General features: G+C 63.5%; 1 protein-coding gene across 1 annotated transcript; it reads right to left on the reverse strand.

Annotated features, from left to right (window-relative positions):
- Positions 1–1,069: 1,069 nt before the first annotated feature.
- On the reverse strand, positions 1,070–10,549 carry LOC130610854 (mitogen-activated protein kinase kinase kinase 12-like; the record flags this gene model as incomplete). The annotated part of the gene is given in 7 exon segments (XM_057430989.1): positions 1,070–1,178; positions 3,139–3,297; positions 3,397–3,555; positions 5,725–5,916; positions 8,883–9,066; positions 10,385–10,481; positions 10,484–10,549. Coding segments are annotated over 7 exon segments (966 nt in total), but the record flags the coding sequence as incomplete, so codon positions are not given.
- Between the last annotated feature and the right edge of the window lie 9,573 nt (positions 10,550–20,122).

Consider the following 20,122-nt stretch of genomic DNA (forward strand, 5'->3'; position numbering starts at 1 on the left):
GCTGGTGCTTTGGGGTGCTGGTGCTTTGGGGTGCTGGTGCCTTGGGGTGCTGGGTGCTGGTGCTTTGGGATGCTGGGTGCTGGTGCCTTGGGGTGCTAGGTGCTGGTGCTTTGGGGTGCTGGTGCTTTGGGGTGCTGGGTACTGGTGCTTTGGGATATTGGGAGCTGGTGCTTTGGGGTGCTGGGTGCTGGTGCTTTGGGGTGCTGGTGCTTTGGGGTGCTGGTGCTTTGGGGTGCTGGGTGCTGGTGCTTTGGGGTGCTGGTGCTTTGGGGCGCTGGTGCTTTGGGGTGCTGGGTGCGGGTGCTTTGGGGTACTGGTGCTTTGGGGCGCTGGTGCTTTGGGGTGCTGGGTGCTGGTGCTTTGGGGCGCTGGTGCTTTGGGGTGCTGGGTGCTGGTGCTTTGGGGTGCTGGTGCTTTGGGATGCTGGGTGCTGGTGCCTTGGGGTGCTGGTGCTTTGGGGTGCTGGGTACTGGTGCTTTGGGATATTGGGAGCTGGTGCTTTGGGGTGCTGGGTGCTGGTGCTTTGGGGTGCTGGGTGCGGGTGCTTTGGGGTGCTGGGTGCTGGTGCTTTGGGGTTCTGGGTGCTGGTGCTTTGGGGTGCTGGGTGCTGGTACTTTGGGGTGCTGGTGCTTTGGGGTGCTGGGTGCTGGTGGGGCGCTGGTGCTTTGGGGTGCTGGGTGCTGGTCCTTTGGGGTGCTGGTGCTTTGGGGTGCTGGGTGCTGGTGCTTTGGGGTGCTGGGTGCTGGTGCTTTGGGGTGCTGGGTGCGGGTGCTTTGGGGTGCTGGTGCTTTGGGGTGCTGGGTGCTGGTGTTTTGGGGTGCTGGGTGCTGGTGCTTTGGGGTGCTGGGTGCTGGTGCTTTGGGGTGCTGGTGCTTTGGGGTGCTGGGTGCTGGTGCTTTGGGGCGCTGGTGCTTTGGGGTGCTGGTGCCTTGGGGTGCTGGGTGCTGGTGCTTTGGGGTGCTGGGTGCTGGTGCTTTGGGGCGCTGGTGCTTTGGGGTGCTGGGTGCTGGTGTTTTGGGGTGCTGGGTGCGGGTGCTTTGGGGTGCGGGTGCTTTGGGGTGCCGGGTACCTGTGATTTGAAGTACGTCTCCTGCGGGGTGGACAGGACGTCGGCGGAGGCGATGTCGAGGTGCAGCAGGATCTGCCGGAACGAGGGCCGGTTCCGGGGCTTGCTGTTCCTGCGGGAGCCGCACGGGGGCGCTGCGGGCGCTGGGCCATGGGCACCCGGCGGGGGGGGCAGCACTGACCGGGGTCCCCCCGCCCCTGCCCGCGGTGGGTGCCAATGGCGGGGTCCTCATTGGGTGCCCATGGAGGCGTCCCCTCTGCTGTGAGCCTTCCATGGTGTGGGGCTCCCATGGCTGTGTCCCCATGGGCTGTCCCAGGGGGTGCACTCGGGGGGGGGCTCCGTGTCGGGGGGTCCCCATGGAGTGGGAGTTCCCACGGGGTGTCCCAAGGGTGGGGAGTCCCCATGGCCTATCCCTAGGTGGGGGGGACCCCAGGTAGGGTGTCCCCATGCAGTGTCCCCATGGCTGTCTCTGTGTCCCCATGCAGTGTCCCCATGGCTGTCTCTGTGTCCCCATGCAGTGTCCCCATGCAGTGTCCCCATGGCTGTCTCTGTGTCCCCATGCAGTGTCCCCATGCAGTGTCCCCTTGGCTGTCTCTGTGTCCCCATGCAGTGTCCCCATGCAGTGTCCCCATGGCTGTCTCTGTACCCCCATGCAGTGTCCCCATGCAGTGTCCCCATGGCTGTCTCTGTACCCCCATGCAGTGTCCCCATGCAGTGTCCCCATGGCTGTCTCTGTACCCCCATGCAGTGTCCCCATGCAGTGTCCCCATGGCTGTCGCTGTGTCCCCATGGCTGTCTCTGTACCCCCATGCAGTGTCCCCATGCCTGTTGCAGCGTCCCCATGCGGTGTCCCCATGGCTGTCGCTGTGTCCCCATGACTGTCTCTGTACCCCCATTCAGTATCCCCATGGCTGTTGCAGTGTTCCCATGGCTGTCTCTGTACCCCCATGCAGTGTCCCCATGCAGTGTCCCCATGGCTGTCTCTGTACCCCCATGCTGTGTCCCCTTGGCTGTCGCTGTGTCCCCATGGCTGTCTCTGTGTCCCCATGCAGTGTCCCCATGGCTGTCTCTGTGTCCCCATGCAGTGTCCCCATGGCTGTTGCAGTGTCCCCATGGCTGTCTCTGTATCCCCATGCAGTGTCCCCATGCAGTGTCCCCATGGCTGTCTCTGTACCCCCATGAAGTGTCCCCACGGCTGTCACTGTGTCCCCATGGCTGTCTCTGTGTCCCCATGCAGTGTCCCCATGCAGTGTCCCCATGGCTGTCTCTGTATCCCCATGCAGTGTCCCCATGGCTGTCGCTGTGTCCCCATGGCTGTCTCTGCACCCCCATGCAGTGTCCCCATGGCTCTCTCTGTGTCCCCATGCAGTGTCCCCATGGCTGTCTCTGTGTCCCCATGCAGTGTCCCCATGCCTGTTGCAGTGTTCCCATGCAGTGTCCCCATGCCTGTTGCAGTGTCTCCATGGCTGTCTCTGTACCCCCATGCAGTGTTTCCATGGCTGTCTCTGTACTCCCATGCAGTGTCCCCATGCCTGTTGCAGTGTCCCCATGGCTGTCTCTGTAGCCCCATGCAGTGTCCCCATGGCCGCCTCGCTTCCCCCAAGCAGGGTCCCCATGCAGTGTCCCCATGGCTGTTGCAGTGTCCCCACGCAGTGTCCCCATGGCTGTTGCAGTGTCCCCATGGCTGTCTCTGTACCCCCATGCAGTGTCCCCATGCAGTGTCCCCATGCAGTGTCCCCATGCAGTGTCCCCATTCAGTGTCCCCATGGCTGTCTCTGTATCCCCATGCAGTGTCCCCATGGCTGTTGCAGTGTCCCCATGCAGTGTCCCCACAGCTGTCACTGTGTCCCCATGGCTGTTGCAGTGTCCCCATGCAGTGTCCCCATGGCTGTCTCTGTACCCCCATGCAGTGTCCCCATGCAGTGTCCCCATGGCTGTCTCTGTGTCCCCATGCAGTGTCCCCATGGCTGTCTCTGTGTCCCCATGCAGTGTCCCCATGGCTGTCTCTGTGTCCCCATGCAGTGTCCCCAGGTCCGTGTCCCCCCCTTGGGGCCTCGTCCCCGCGCTCTCACCAGCACTGGCGCAGCAGCACCTTGAAGCCGTCGGGGCATCCGGTGGGCACGGGCAGGTGGAGGCTGTTGCTGCCCACGCCCCAGATGATGGCCGAGGAGTCCACGTCCTTGTAGGGGATCTCCCCGGTCAGCAGCTCCCACAGCACCACCCCGAAGGACCTGCGGCACCGCCGGCCCCGTCAGCCCCGGCCCGCTCCCCGCCGGCCCCATCGCCCCCCGGCTGCCCCCCTCGGCAGCGCCGGAGCCCCAGGCCCTCACCAGATGTCGACCTTCTCGGAGACGGGCTCGTTGCGGATGACCTCGGGCGCCATCCAGGCCACGGTGCCGGCGAAGGACATCTTGGTGCTCTTGTCGATGAGCTCCTTGGAGGTGCCGAAGTCCGAGATCTTCACCACGTCGTCGTAGGTGATGAGCATGCTGCGGGGGCACCCGCTCAGCGCCGCCGCCGCGCCATGCCAAGGACACGGCAACAACGTGCCACCGACGCGCCAATGACATGGCAAAGACATGGCAACAGCATGCCACCATGCCAATGACACGCCAATGACACGCCAATGACACGGCAACAACATGCCATCGACACGCCAATGACATGCCAATGACATGGCAACAGCATGCCACCAACATGCCAATGACACACCAATTACACGCCAATGACATGGCAACAACATGCCACCGACACGCCAATGACATGCCAATTACATGGCAACAGCATGCCACCGACATGCCAATGACACGCCAATGACATGGCAACAGCATGCCACCAACATGCCAATGCATGGCAACAGCATGCCAACATGCCAATGAAACGCCAGTGACACACCAATGACACGCCAATGACATGGCAACAGCATGCCACCAACATGCCACTGACACACCAATGACATGCCAATTACATGCCAATTACATGCCAATTACATGGCAGCATGCCACCGACATGCCAATGACACGCCAATGACATGGCAACAGCATGCCACCAACATGCCAATGCATGGCAACAGCATGCCATGCCAATGACACGCCAATGACACACCAATGACACACCAATGACACGCCAATGACATACCAATGACACACCAATGACACGCCAATGACATGCCAATGACATGCCAATGACATGCCACACAGCAACAACGTGCCACTGACATGCCAATGACACACCAATGACATATCAATGACACAATGACATGCCACCAACATGCCAATGACACACCAATGACACACCAATGACACAATGATATGCCACCAACATGCCTATGACACACCAATGACACACCGATGATATGACAATGACATACCAACAACACACCAACGACATGCCAATGACACACCAATGGCACACCAACAAGACACCAATGACATGACAATGACACGTCAATGACATGACAATGACATACCAACAACACACCAATGACACACCAATGACATGACAATGACATGGGCATGACACCACCACGGGCATGCAACTGCTACAAACATCATTAGATCATGGACATGCCACTACATGACACCGTCCTCAACATGGAACCACCACGGACATGCAATGGTCATGGGCATGCAACTGCCATGACCTGGTCCTGCTGCGGACATGCCACCACCACAGACACAGCACTGTCAGCACAATGAGCATGGCACCAGCATGGACCCACCATGAGCATGGCACCACCATGAACCCACCATGAGCATGGCACCACCATGGACCCATCATGGGTATGGCACCACCATGGACCCACCATGAGCATGGCACCACCATGGACCCATCATGGGTATGGCACCACCATGGACCCACCATGAGCATGGCACCACCATGGACCCATCATGGGTATGGCACCACCATGGACTCACCATGGACCCACCATGAGCATGGCACCATCATGGACCCATCATGGGTATGGCACCACCATAGACCCACCATGAGCATGGCACCACCATGGACCCATCATGAGCATGGCACCACCATGAACCCACCATGAGCACGGCACCACCATGGACACATCATGGGTATGGCACCACCATGGACCCACCATGGGTATGGCACCACCATGGACCCACCATGAGCATGGCACCACCATGGACACATCATGGGTATGGCACCACCATGGACCCACCATGGACCCATCATGAGCATGGCACCACCATGGACCCCCCATGGGTATGGCACCACCATGGACCCACCATGGACCCATCATGAGCATGGCGCCACCATGGACCCACCATGGGTATGGCGCCACCATGGACCCATCATGGGTATGGTGCTGCCATGGACCCACCATGGGTATGGCGCTACCATGGGCATCCAACTGTCATGGACATGCAACCACCAAGGTCCATGCCACAGGCACAGCGCTGTCATGGACGTGTCGGCACCACCATGGCCACGGCCAGCGCCACGGCCACCACCACGGGTACGGCAGCACCACGGTCATGTCACCACCAAGCACATGCAACTGCCACCATCGTGCAACCACCGAGGCCAAGGTACCACCGGGACCATGCACCCACCTCATGCACGTCCCCACCGCGGCCGCGCCATCACCGGGGCACCCCCAGCACCCATGGGTGCTCCCCGGGCCCAGCCCCTCTCACTTGGGCGACTTGAGGTCGCGGTGGATGATCTTGTGCAGGTGCAGGTAGTTCATGCCGCCGGCGATGCCCATGGACCAGTCGACCAGCAGGGACGGGGTGACCTTGCGCCCGGCGCGCAGCACCTCGTAGAGCTGCCCCTGGGCGCAGAACTCCATGATGATGCAGTAGCAGGGTGCCTGGGTGCACACCCCCCTGCGGGCACACGGCACCCTCAGCACCCGCAGCTCCAGCACCACCGGGGCACCCAGTGTCATCAGGGCACCCAATGCCACCGGGACACCCAGGGCCACCAGGCACCAGTGTCACCAGGGCACCCAGTGCCACTAAGGCACCAGTGTCATCAGGGCACCCAGTGCCACCAGGACACCCAGTGCCACCAGGCACCAGTGTCACCGGGGCACCCAGTGTCACCAGGGCACCCAGTGCCACCAGGACACCCAGTGCCACCAGGCACCAGTGTCACCGGGGCACCCAATGTCACCAGGGCACCCAGTGCCACCAGGACACCCAGTGCCACCAGGCACCAGTGTCACCAGGGCACCCAGTGTCACCAGGGCACCCAGTGCCACGAAGGCACCAATGCCACTAAGGCACCAGTGTCACCGGGGCACCCAGTGTCATCAGGGCACCCAATGCCACCAGGGCACCCAGTGCCACCAAAGCACCTGTATCACCAGGACACCCAGTCCCACCAGGGCACCAATGTCACCAGGACACCCAGTGCCACCAGAGCACCAATGTCACCAGGACACCCAGTGCCATCAGGGCACCCAGTGCCACCAGAGCACCCAGCACCATCAGGGCACCCAACTTGACCAACTTCACCAGGGCACCCGTAAGTATCCAAGTACCTGGCAGCACCCATCAGTGTTGGGGCACCCAAGGCCCCCCATTAGCATTAGGAACACCCATCTGCCCATGGACACCCCTCTGCACCCACATCAGCTGTGACAGACCTGTCCCATGTGTGGTGGTCCCTGTGCCACATCTGGGATGCACCAGCGTGCCCCGTGTTCATGGGTGTCTGCACCCCGTGTTCATGGGTGTCTGCACCCTGTGTCCATGGGTGTCTGCACCCTGTGTCCATGGGTGTCTGCACCCCGTGTTCATGGGTGTCTGCACCCTGTGTCCATGGGTGTCTGCACCCTGTGTCCATGGGTGTCTGCACCCTGTGTTCATGGGTGTCTGCACCCCGTGTCCATGGGTGTCTGCACCCTGTGTTCATGGGTGTCTGCACCCCGTGTTCGTGGGTGTCTGCACCCCGTGTCCATGGGTGTCTGCACCCCGTGTCCATGCGTGTGCTGCCCACCCCGCTCCATGCCACGCTGGGCTTGCCCATGCCCATGCCATGTTGGTGCCCCTTGCCCATGGCCTCTCTGCCTGTGACCATGGCATGTCCTTGCCGTGTCCATGCCCATGCCGTGTCCGTGTCCATGCCCATGCCTTGTCCATGCCCATGCCGTGCCCATGCCCTGTCCATGCCCATGCCCTGTCCATGCCTGTGCTGTGCCCATGCCCTGTCTATGCCCGTGCCGTGCCCATGCCCATGCCGTGTCCATGCCATGTCCATGCCCATGCCCTGTCCATGCCTGTGCTGTGCCCATGCCCTATCCATGCCCGTGCCGTGTCCATGCCCATGCCGTGCCCATGCCATGTCCATGCCCATGCCCTGTCCATGCCCATGCCGTGGCCATGCCCATGCCGTGGCCATGCCCATGCCGTGTCCATGTCCTTGCCATGTCCATGCCCGTGCCGTGCCCATGCCCATGCCATGTCCATGCCCATGCCGCGTCCACACCCGTGCCATGCCCATGCCCGTGCCGTGTCCATGCCTGTGCTGTGTCCATGCCCATGCCGTGCCCATGCCCATGCCGTGCCCATGCCCATGCCGTGTCCATGCCTGTGCTGTGTCCAGGCCCATGCCGTGTCCATACCCCTGCCGTGTCCATGCCCGTGCCGTGCCCATGCCTGTGCCCTGTCCATGCCCATGCCGTGCCCATGCCCATGCCGTGTCCATGCCCGTGCCCTGTCCATGCCCATGCCGTGCCCATGCCCGTGCCGTGTCCATGCCCATGCCGTGTCCATACCCATGCCCTGTCCATGCCCATGCCGTGCCCATGCCCATGCCGTGTCCATGCCCTCTGCACGTGGTGGCCCCCCCATGGCATGTCCATAGCCTGTGCTGGTTTCATGCCATGTCCATGCCTCCATCCCTCAGGCCATGTCCATGCTGTGTCCATGCCCATGCCATGTCCATCTGTGTGCCCATGATGTTCTCCACTCCCCATGCCCACGGCTTACCCGTGCCATGGCCAAGTTCCATGCCCACAGCATGTCCCTGCCCCATGCCATGTCCATGGTGTCCCTATCACACACCATCACACATCCTTGCCCCACACCATGTCCATGGTGTCCCTATGCCCATCACACATCCTTGCCCCACACCATGTCCATTGTGCCCCATGCCCATCACACATCCTTGCCCCACACCATGTCCATTGTGCCCCATGCCCATCACACATCCTTGCCCCACACCATGTCCATTGTGCCCCATGCCCATCACACATCCTTGCCCCACACCATGTCCATTGTGCCCCATGCCCATCACACATCCTTGCCCCACACCATGCCCATGGTGCCCCATGGCCATCACACATCCTTGCCCGACACCATGCCCATGGTGCCCCATGCCCATCACACGTCCATCACATGTCCATGGTGTCCTTGCATGCCCATGGTGTCCCCATGGCCACACCATGCCCATTGTGCCCCATGCCCATCACACGTCCTTGCTCACACCACCATGTCCCCATGGTGCCCCATGGTGCCCGTCCTTGCTCCACACACATCCATTGCCCCACACCATGTCCATGGTGTCCCCATGCCCCATCACACATCCTTGCCCCACACCATGTCCTGGTGCTCCACACCATGCCCATGGTGCCCAATGGCCATCACACATCCTTGCCCCACACCATGCCCATGGTGCCCCATGGCCATCACCCGCCCTTGCCCCACACCATGCCCATGGTGACCCATGGCCATCACCCGCCCTTGCCCCACACCATGTCCATGGTGTCCCCATGCCCATCACATGTCCCACACCATGCCCATGGTGCCCCATGGCAGCCCCCGTGCGTGCCCGTGCCCCCGCTCACTTGAAGGTGATGATGTTGGGGTGCTTCAGCTTGCGCAGGTGCTTGATGTCGGTCTCCTTCAGGTCCCGAACCTTCTTCACGGCCACCTCCTCGCCGTGGAAGCGGCCCAGGAACACGGCGCCCTGCGCCCCACTGCCCACCCACTGCAGGTCCAGGATCTCCTCGAACGGCACCTCCCAGGGGTCTGCGGGCACAGCACCCATGGCACCCATGGCACCCATGGCACCCATGGCACCCACACCCATGGCACCCATGGCACCCATGGCACCCATGGCACCCACACCCATGGCACCCATGGCACCCATGGCACCCATGGCACCCACACTCATGGCACCCATGGCACCCATGGCACCAGCACCCATGGCACCCATGACACCCATGGCACCTGTACCCATGGCACCTGCACCCATGGCACCTTCACTCATGGCACCCATGGCACCCGCACCCATGGCACCCATTGCACCTATGGCACCTACGCCCATGGCACCCGCACCCATGGCACCCACGGCACCCGCACCCATGGCACCCACGGCACCCACACCCATGGCACCCGCACCCATGGCACCCGCACCCATGGCACCCATGGCACCCATGGCACCCGCACCCATGGCACCCACACCCATGGCACCTGTACCCATGGCACCCATGGCACCTGTACCCATGGCACCTGCACCCATGGCACCCATGGCACCCGCACCCATGGCACCCATGGCACCTAAGGCACCCGCGCCCAGGGCACCTGCACCCATGGCACCCACAGCACCCATGGCACCTGCGCCCATGGCACCTGCACCCATGGCACCCACGGCACCCGCACCCATGGCACCCACGGCACCCACACCCATGGCACCCACACCCATGGCACCCGCACCCATGGCACCCATGGCACCCACACCCATGGCACCCGCACCCATGGCACCCTTAGCACCCGCACCCATGGCACCTGCACCCATGGCACCTCTACCCATGGCACCCATGGCACCCATGGCACCTGCGGCACCCATGGCACCCGCTCCCATGGCACCCATGGCACCTTTGGCACCTGTGCCCATGGCACCCATGACACCCATGGCACCTGTACCCATGGCACCCATGGTACCCATGGCACCCATGGCACCCGCACCCATGGCACCCCCGTTCATGGGACCTGCACCCGTGGCACCAGCAACCATTGGACCTGCACCCTCCTGCACCCACGGCACCCACACAGGGGCACAGCCAGGGCGCAGCCCCCCTGGGCACCCCCTCCTCTGCCCCCTTTCCCCTGCCCTGCTGCCCCTTTTGCCTGCTGCGCCCCAGCACCCACACATACCCCCACCCCCTGCCCCTGCCCCTGCCCCCAGCCCCTGCCCCCAGCCCCTGCCACCAGCACCCAACCCCTGCCCCCAATCCCTGCCTCCAGCACCCACTCTCTTCCCCCAGCACCCTCCCCTGCCCCCAGCACCCACTCCCTGCTCCCACCCCCTGCCCCCAGCACCCACTCTCTTCCCCCCCCCGCTGACCCTCCTGCTGGCTCTTGCTCTCCGCACTGTACGCCTTCCCGATCATGCTCCACACGGGCTTCAGGCACCCGAAGAGCCCCTCCAGGCCCCCCCCCCCCCCGCCTGGCACCGCAGATGCGCGGCCGGGGCGGGCAGGGGCCGAGCGGCTCCCGTCGGGGCACCCATGGGACATCCCCATGGCACCCACGGGACACCCCCATGGCACCCATGGGACACCCCCACGGCACCCACGGGACATCCCCATGGCACCCACGGGACATCCCCACGGCACCCATGGGACACCCCCACGGCACCCGTGGGACACCCCCCTGGCACCCATGGGACACCCCCATGGCACCCGTGGGACACCCCCATGGCACCCGTGGGACACCCCCATGGCACCCGTGGGACAACCCCATGGCACCCATGGGACACCACCACGGCACCCGTGGGACATCCCCACGGCACCCATGGGACATCCCCACGGCACCCATGGGACATCCCCACGGCACCCACGGGACATCCCCAAGGCACCCATGGGACATCCCCATGGCACCCATGGGACACCCCCAGTGCCTCTATGGAGACACCCCCACGGCACCCAGGGGGACCCCCAATGCATCCATGGGGACCCTCCCAATGCATCCATGGGACCCCCCCACGGCACACAGGGGGACCCCCCCAATGCACCCATGGGGACACCCCAGTGCATCCATGGGGACCCCCCACGGCACCCAGGGGGACCCTCCCAATGCATCCATGGGGACCCCCAGTGCCTCTATGGAGACACCCCCATGGCACCCAGGGGGATCCCCTCATGGCACCCACGAGGACCCCCAGTGCCTCTATGGAGACACCCCCACGGCACCCAGGGGGACACCCCAATGCATCCATGGGGACCCCCCCATGGCACCCAGGGGGACCCCCAGTGCATCCATGGGACCCCCCCACGGCACCCCTGGGGACCCCCAGTGCCTCTATGGAGACACCCCCACAGCACCCATGGGACACCCCAGTGCCTCTATGGAGACCCCCCCATGGCACCCATGGGGACCCCCAGTGCACCCATGGGGCCCCGCCATGGCACCCATGGGACACCCCAGTGCACCCCATGGGGACCCCCTCATGGCACCCCTGGGGACCCCCAGTGCACACATAGAGACCCCCCCAGTGCATCCATGTGGACCCCCTGTGCACACACGGGGACCCCCCCAATGCATCCATGGGGACTCTCCCAATGCATTCATGGGGACCCCCAGTGCCTCTATGGAGACCCCCCCACAGCACCCATGGGACACCCCAGTGCATCACATGGGGACCCCCCCATGGCATGGGACACCCCCAGTGGGGACCCCCCCCATGGGGTGCACACATGGGGACCCCCAGTGCATACATGGGGACCCCCAGTGCACCCATGGGGACTCCCCCAGTGCATCAATGGGGACCCCCCATGGGATTCCCCCAGTGCACCCATGGGGACCCCCCATGGGATTCCCCCAGTGCACCCATGGGGACCTGCAGTGCATCCATGTGACCCCACCATGGCACCCATGGGACACCCCCAGTGCACCCATGTGACCCCACCATGGCACTCATGGGAACCCCCAGTGCACCCATGGAACACCCCCAGTGCATCCATGGGGACCCCCACGGCACCCATGGGACACACCCAATGCCTCTATTGGGACACTCCCAGTGCACCCATGGGGACCCGCAGTGCATCCATGTGACCTTGCCATGGCATCCATGGGACACCCCCAGTGCCTCTATGGGGACCCCCAGTGCACACATGGGACCCCCCAGTACACACATGGGACACCCCAGTGCACACATGGGACACCCCAGTGCATCCATGTGACTCCACCATGGCACTCATGGGGACCCCCCCATGGCACCCATGGGGACCCCCAGTCCACCCATGGGACACCCCCAGTGCATCCATGTGACCCCACCATGGCACCCATGGGGACTCCCCCAGTGCACCCATGGGGACCTGCAGTGCATCCATGTGACCCCGCCATGGCACCCATGGAACACCCCCACTGCGCCCATGTGACCCCACCATGGCACTCATGGGAACCCCCAGTGCACCCATGGAACACTCCCAGTGCATCCATGGGGACCCCCCACGGCACCCATGGGGACCCGCAGTGCATCCATGGGGACCCCCCACAGCACCCATGGGACACTCCCATGGCACCCATGGGACACACCCAATGCCTCTATGGGGACCCCCCAGTGCACCCATGGAGACCCCCAGTGCATCCATGTGACCCCGCAATGGCACCCATGGAGACCCCCCAGTGCACCCATGGGACACCCCCAGTGCATCCATGGGAACCTCCAGTTCCTCTATGGGGACCTCCCCATGGGAACCCCCAGTGCACACATGGGACCCCCCCAATGCATCCATGGGGGCCCCTATTGCACCCATGGGGACCCCCCCAGTGCATCCATGGTGAACCCCAGTGCCTCTCTATGGGGACACCCCTCAGTGCATCCATGGGGACCCTCATGGCACCTATGGAACACACCCAGTGCACCCATGGGGACCCCCCAACGGTACCCATGGGGCACCCTCAATGCACCCATGGAGACCCTCCATGGCACCCATGGGACACCCCAAGTGCCTCCCTGGGACCTCCCCCCCCCCCCCCCCCATGGCGTCCATGGGACACCCCAGTGCCCCCATGGGAACCCCCATTGCACCCATGGGACCCCCTATTGCACCCATGGGATACCCCCAGTGCACACATGGAACCCCCCATTGCACCCATGGGACACCCCAGTGCACACATGGGACCCCCCATTGCACCCATGGGACACCCCAGTGCACACTTGGGACCCACCATTGCATCCATGGCACACCCCCACTGTACCCATGCACCCATATGATCCCCCCATTGCACACATTGGACCCCCCCATTGCATCCGTGGGACCCTGCTGTGCACACATGGGAGCGCTCTATTGCACCCATGGGACACCCCCATTGCATACACGGGAACCCCATTCTGCACCCATGGGAACCCCTCACTGCACCCATGGGACCTCATTGCACACATGGGACTGACCCCTCTGTTCACACATGGGACACCCCCATTGCACCCATGGGACCCCTCTGTGTGCCCATGGATACCCCTATTGCACCCATGGGAACCCCCATTGCACCCATGGGACCACCCCCCCCCCCCATTGCACCCATGGGAACCCCCATTGCACCCATGGGAACACCCCCCTTGTGCACACTTGGGAGCACTCTATTACACCCATGGGACATCCCTCCTGCACCCATGAGAACACTTTCTGCACCCATAGGACCTCCCTATGCACCCATGGGACCCATGTGTACCCATGGACCGTGGGACCCTCCCACCCTTGCACCCATGGGACCCCCTATTGCACACATGGGACCCCCTTGTGCTTCCATGGGACCCCCCATTGCATCCATAGGACCCCGCTGTGCACACATGGACCATGGGACCCCCCACTGCACCCATGGGACCCCCCTTGTGCACACATGGGAGCACTGTATTGCACCCATGGGACCCCCTTGTTCTTCCATGCCCCCCTTGCACCCATAGGACACCCCCCCGTGTACCTATGAGACCCCCCTCACTGCACACATGCAGCCCCACACACGTGTGCACCCCCCAACATGCATGTGCACCCCACTGCACTCATGAACATCCCTTCAACACACCTGTGCACCCCTTCACACGTGTGCAGCCCCACATGCGTGTGCACCCCTGACACGTGCGTGCACCCCACTGCATCCATGAACATCCCTTCAACACACCTGTGCACCCCTTCACACGTGTGCAGCCCCACATGCGTGTGCACCCCTCGCCAAGGGTGTGCACCCCATTGCACCCATGAACATCCCTTCACACGTGTGTGCACCCCTTCACACACGTGTGCAGCCCCACATGCGTGTGCACCCCTGACACGTGCGTGCACCCCATTGCATCCATGAACATCCCTTCAACACACCTGTGCACCCCTTCACACGTGTGCAGCACCACATGCGTGTGCACCCCCCGACACATGTGTGTACCCCTTTTACACACGTGTGCACCCCCACATGCGTGTGCACCCCTGACACGCGTGTGCACCCCACTGCATCCATGAACATCCCTTCGCACGTGTGCAGTCCCTTAACATGTGTGTGCAGTCCCACACGTGTGCACCCCCACACACGTGTGTGCACCCCATTGCACCCATGAGCATCCCTTCACACACATGTGTGTGTGCACTCCCTTCACACACACGTGTGCACGTGTGCCCCACATGCGTGTGCACGATGGTGTGTGCACCCCATTGCACCCATGAGCATCCCTTCACACACGTGTGTGTCACACACGTGTGCACCCCCCCATGCATCCCTTCACACACGTGTGCACCCACCCCCGACACGTGTGTGCACCCCATTGCACCCATGAACATCCCTTCACACACGTGTGCACCCCAGTGCACCCATGAACATCCCTTCACACACGTGTGCACCCCATTGCACCCATGAACATCCCTTCACACACGTGTGCACCCCATTGCACCCATGAGCATCCCTTCATACACGTGTGCAGCCCCACATGCGTGTGCACGCCCCACACGTGTGTGCACCCCATTGCACCCATGAACATCCCTTCACACACGTGTGCACCCCCTTGCATGCATGAGCAGCCCCTTCCACGTGTGTGCAAAGGGGAAACTGAGGCAGGGCTGGGGTGGGGGGATCCCGGGGGGGGGTCGGGGGGGGGGCAATTGCCATGGCAACAGCGGAGCCGTCGGATGACGTCATCACTAAAATTAGTGGGGGCGGGGCTTAACGTCACCCCGAGGGACCCCGGCGGTATCGTGTCCCCCCCCTGTGGTGACATCACGTCACGCGGTGACGTCATCCCGGTAAGGGATGGAGCCCCCCCCCCCCCTTCCTCCCCCATGGGGAAACTGAGGCACGAGCGGGGGAACCCCGGGGGTTCGGACAGCGGCCCCGTGTCGCGACAGAGCGGGGGGGGGGGGCGGAGAGAGAGCGCCCCCCGCCGGCACGGCTGTCGGGACATGGCGGCCTGTCGCGACATGGGGAGGGGCCGCGAGGGGCACAGGCCTGTGCAAGGGGATGCACACGGGCGTGCAAGGGGGGGGGGGCACCCGGTGTGCAAGGGGGTGCACATCGCGCCAGGCCTGCGCATACACGTGGGGGGGGGGGGGGGGGGTCACGCACCTGCGGGCGCTGCACACGCGTGTGCAAGGGGGGGGGGGGGTCCCTGTGCGTGTGCAAGAGCGGCTCAGCCATGGGGGGGGCACACGCGTGTGCAAGAGGCCGCTCGTGCCCCCCATCCCCCCCGGTAGCATCCCTGGTCCTACCCCCTCCCCCCCGAGCATCCCTGGTCCTACCCCCCCCCTTCCCCCTCCGCCGGTGCCGGTGCCGGTACCTGGGGGGTGCGGGCCCCGCGGTGCCGGTGGGGCCGGGGCCGGAGCCGCCGCTGGAGCCGGGGTTTGGTGCCGGTGACGCCGGGGGGAGGGACCGGGGCCGGTACCGGGGGGCCGGGGGCCGCGATCGGGGCGAACGGTGAAGAACGGCCCCGCCCGGCGTTTGACGCGGCCCCGCCCCGGCACGGCACGGAACGGAACGGAACGGACGGAACGGAACGGAGCGGAGCGGAGCGGCACCGAACGGGAACCCGCCGGTAGCGGCACCGGGACTGGGAGCACACCGAGACCCCCGCACCGGCACCGGGACTCCCCCATTGGCACCAGCATCCCTGTACTGGCAGCGGGACCCCTATAACGGCATGGGGACCCCTATAGCAGAACCGGCACCCCTATAGCAGCACCGTGACTGGGACCCTTGCACCAGGACCCCTACACCGGCACCGGCACCCCTGTAGAGGGACCCCATAAGGGCCCCAGGACCTCGATAATGGCACCGGCACAAGCACCCCAAAGAGCATCGTGACCCCTATAATGGAACTGGCACCAGCACCCCTGTACCGGTACCAGGATTGGGAGCCCACTGGCGCAGGGACCCTTGTAATGGAACTGGGACCCCTAGACTGGGACCGGGACCCCTATAATGGCACCAGCATCAGCACCAGGGTCCCCAAAGAGCCCCGGGACACCCCTATTGGCACCCACATCTCTATACTGGAACCAGCACCCCTATACTGGCACTGGCACTGGGAACCCAGTGGCACCGGGACCCCTGTAATGGAACTGGGACCCTTATACAGGCATGGGCACCCCTATAATGGCACGAGGACCCCTATAATGGAACTGGCACCAGCACCTCTATACTGGAACCAGCACCCCTATACTGGCACTGGCACTGGGACCCCACCTGCACCAGGACCCCTATATGTGCACCAGCACCCCTGTACCAGCATCAGAACCCCAATATGGGCACCAGGACCCCTATACTGGCACTGGGGACATACCAGGACCAGGATCTCTATACTGGCACCAGGACCCCTATAATGGAACTGGCACCAGCACCAGGACCTCTATACAAGCACCAGCTCCCCTATACTGGCACCCGGAACACACCTGCACCGGGACCCCTATAACAGCATGGGAACCCCTATAACGGCATCAGCACCAGCACTGGCAACCCAAAGGGCACCGGGACCCCTATACTGGCACCAGCACTGGGACCAGGACCTTGAATGGGATCAGGGCTCCCCTGTGGGTTCACCCCTTCCAAACCACGCCTGGTCCCCGTTACACTGGGACCAGGATCGGGATCCACCCGATGGCCCCCAGTGGCCCAACATGAGGGCGCCAGTGAGATCCCAGTGCTCCCAGTATGGATGTCCCTTTGTCCCCACTGCTCCCAGTCCATTCCTGGTGCTCCCAGTACGGGTGTCCTTCTGTCCACAGAGTTCCCAGTCTATTCCCAGTGCTCCCAATATGGGTGTCCCTCTATCCCCACTCCTCCCAGTTTAATCCTGATGCTCCCAGTATAGGTGTCCCTCTATGCCCACTGCTCCCAGTGCTTCCATTATGGGTGTCCCTCTGTCCCCACAGATCCCAATCTATTCACAGTGCTCCCAGTATGGGAGTCCCTCTGCCCACATTGCTCCCAGTCTGACCCCACTGTTCTGTCTATGAGGGCGATTCTATTTCCAGTGATCCCAGTTTGTTTCCAGTGCTTCCAACCCAGGCGCCCTTGCTCCCAGAGCTCCCAGTCTGGGTGTCCCTGCCCAGTGCTCCCAGTCTGTCCCCACTGATCAACCTCTCTTGGTCCCTGCCCATCCCAGTCCCAGCCTGCTGTCCCCATCCATTGACCCCTGTCCAGCTGTGTCCCATCCCATCCACCTGCCTGTCCCCACCCTTATCCTCATCCCACCCCACGTGTCCATCCCAATCCCACCCCACGTGTCCATCCCAATCCCACCCCACATGTCCATCCTGCTCCATCCCTATCCCACCCCACGTGTCCATCCCAATCCCACCCCACGTGTCCATCCCAATCCCACCCCACATGTCCATCCTGCTCCATCCCTATCCCACCCCACGTGTCCATCCCACTCCCACCCCACGTGTCCATCCCAATCCCACCCCACATGTCCATCCTGCTCCATCCCTATCCCAGCCACGTGTCCATCCCCATCCCAACCCATGTGTCCATCCCTGCCCATCCCCATCCCACCCCACGTGTGCATCCCCATCCCATCCCACGTGTCGATCCCTATCCCACCCCACGTGTGGATCCCCATCCCACCCCACATGTCCATCCCCATCCCACCCCACATGTCCATCCCCATCCCACCCCTCGTGTCCATCCCACTCCATCCCTATCCCACCCCACGTGTCCATCCTGATCCATCCCTATCCCACCCCACGTGTGGATCCCTATCCCACCGACGTGTCCATCCCTCTCCATCCCTATCCCACCTGTATCCATCCCTGTCCATCCCCATCCCACCCCACGTGTCCACCCCTATCCCACCCCACGTGTCCACCCCTATCCCACCCCACGTGTCCATCCCCATCCCACCCCACGTGTCCACCCCTATCCCACCCCACGTGTCCATCCCCATCCCACCCCCCGTGTCCACCCCTATCCCACCCCACGTGTCCACCCCTATCCCACCCCACGTGTCCACCCCTCTCCATCCCTCTCCCGCACCCCCCCATCATCCGTCCCCGCCTTCCCCGCGCAGGGCATTGTGGGAGCCCCCCTCCGCCCCTTCTCCCGCCGGATACAGCCCCCGCCCCCGGGATACACCGGGTTACACATCGGGATACAGGGGGATACAGCCCCCCCCGAACCGGATTACAGCGGGGCACACAGGGATACAGCCCCCCCGCCCCATCGGGATACAGGGGGATACACCGGGATACAGTCCCACCCACATCGGGATACACCGGGATACAGGGGGATACAGCCCCCCCCGAACCGGGATACATCCCCCCCCCCGGGACACCACCACCCCCCCCCCCCCCCCCCGGTACCGGGACCCACCCCCCACCCATCGGGATAGAGCCCCGGTATCGGGAAACAGCCCCGGGATACAGCCCCCGACACCGGGATACAGCCCCGGGATACACCCCCCGATATCGGGATACAGCCCCCAGTACCGGGATACAGCCCCCAAATACCGGGATACAGCCCCGGGATACACCCCCCGATATCGGGATACAGCCCCCAGTACCGGGATACAGCCCCCAAATACCGGGATACAGCCCCCGGAAACCCCTCCCCGACACCGGGGTACCCCCTCACGGGGTACATTGGGATCCACGGCACCCACTGGGATACCCCCCCCCCCGGATGTCCCCTGGGATACCGGGGTACAGCCGGGACCCCCCGGGTACCACTTACACTGGGAAGCACACACACAGCAGCGTCCCCATATGCATGGCACTGCCACCTTGTCCCCCTGTCCCCACGCTGTTGGTGATGCCCCCACGCTGTGGGTGATGTCCCCGTGTCCCCATGCTGTTGGTGATGCCCCCCTGTCCCCACACTGTTGGTGACGCCCCCCTGTCCGCACGCTGTTGGTGATGTCCCCCCTGTCCCCACACTGTTGGTGATGTCCCCCTGTCCCCATGCTGTTGGTGATGTCCCCATGCTGTTGGTGATGTCCCCATGCTGTTGGTGATGTCCCCACGCTGTTGGTGATGTCCCCATGCTGTTGGTGATGTCCCCACGCTGTTGGTGATGTCCCCACGCTGTTGGTGATGTCCCCACGCTGTTGGTGATGTCCCCACACTGTTGGTGATGCCCCCACACTGTTGGTGATGTCCCCACACTGTTGGTGATGTCCCCACACTGTTGGTGATGTCCCCACGCTGTTGGTGATGTCCCCACGCTGTTGGTGATGTCCCCACACTGTTGGTGATGTCCCCACACTGTTGGTGATGTCCCCACACTGTTGGTGATGCCCCCACACTGTTGGTGATGCCCCCACGCTGTTGGTGATGTCCCCCACGCTGTTGGTGATGTCCCCACGCTGTTGGTGATGTCCCCACGCTGTTGGTGATGTCCCCACACTGTTGGTGATGCCCCCACACTGTTGGTGATGCCCCCACACTGTTGGTGATGCCCCCACACTGTTGGTGATGCCCCCACACTGTTGGTGATGCCCCCACACTGTTGGTGATGCCCCCACACTGTTGGTGATGCCCCCACACTGTTGGTGATGCCCCCACACTGTTGGTGATGCCCCCACGCTGTTGGTGATGCCCCCCTGTCCCCACACTGTTGGTGATGTCCCCACACTGTTGGTGATGCCCCCACACTGTTGGTGATGCCC

The sequence above is a fragment of the Pezoporus wallicus genome, unplaced genomic scaffold, assembly GCF_028554395.1.
Source record: "Pezoporus wallicus isolate ANWC-B61680 ecotype Strahan unplaced genomic scaffold, APGP_CSIRO_Pwel_v1 contig_9469, whole genome shotgun sequence".
Taxonomy (NCBI): domain Eukaryota; kingdom Metazoa; phylum Chordata; class Aves; order Psittaciformes; family Psittacidae; genus Pezoporus; species Pezoporus wallicus.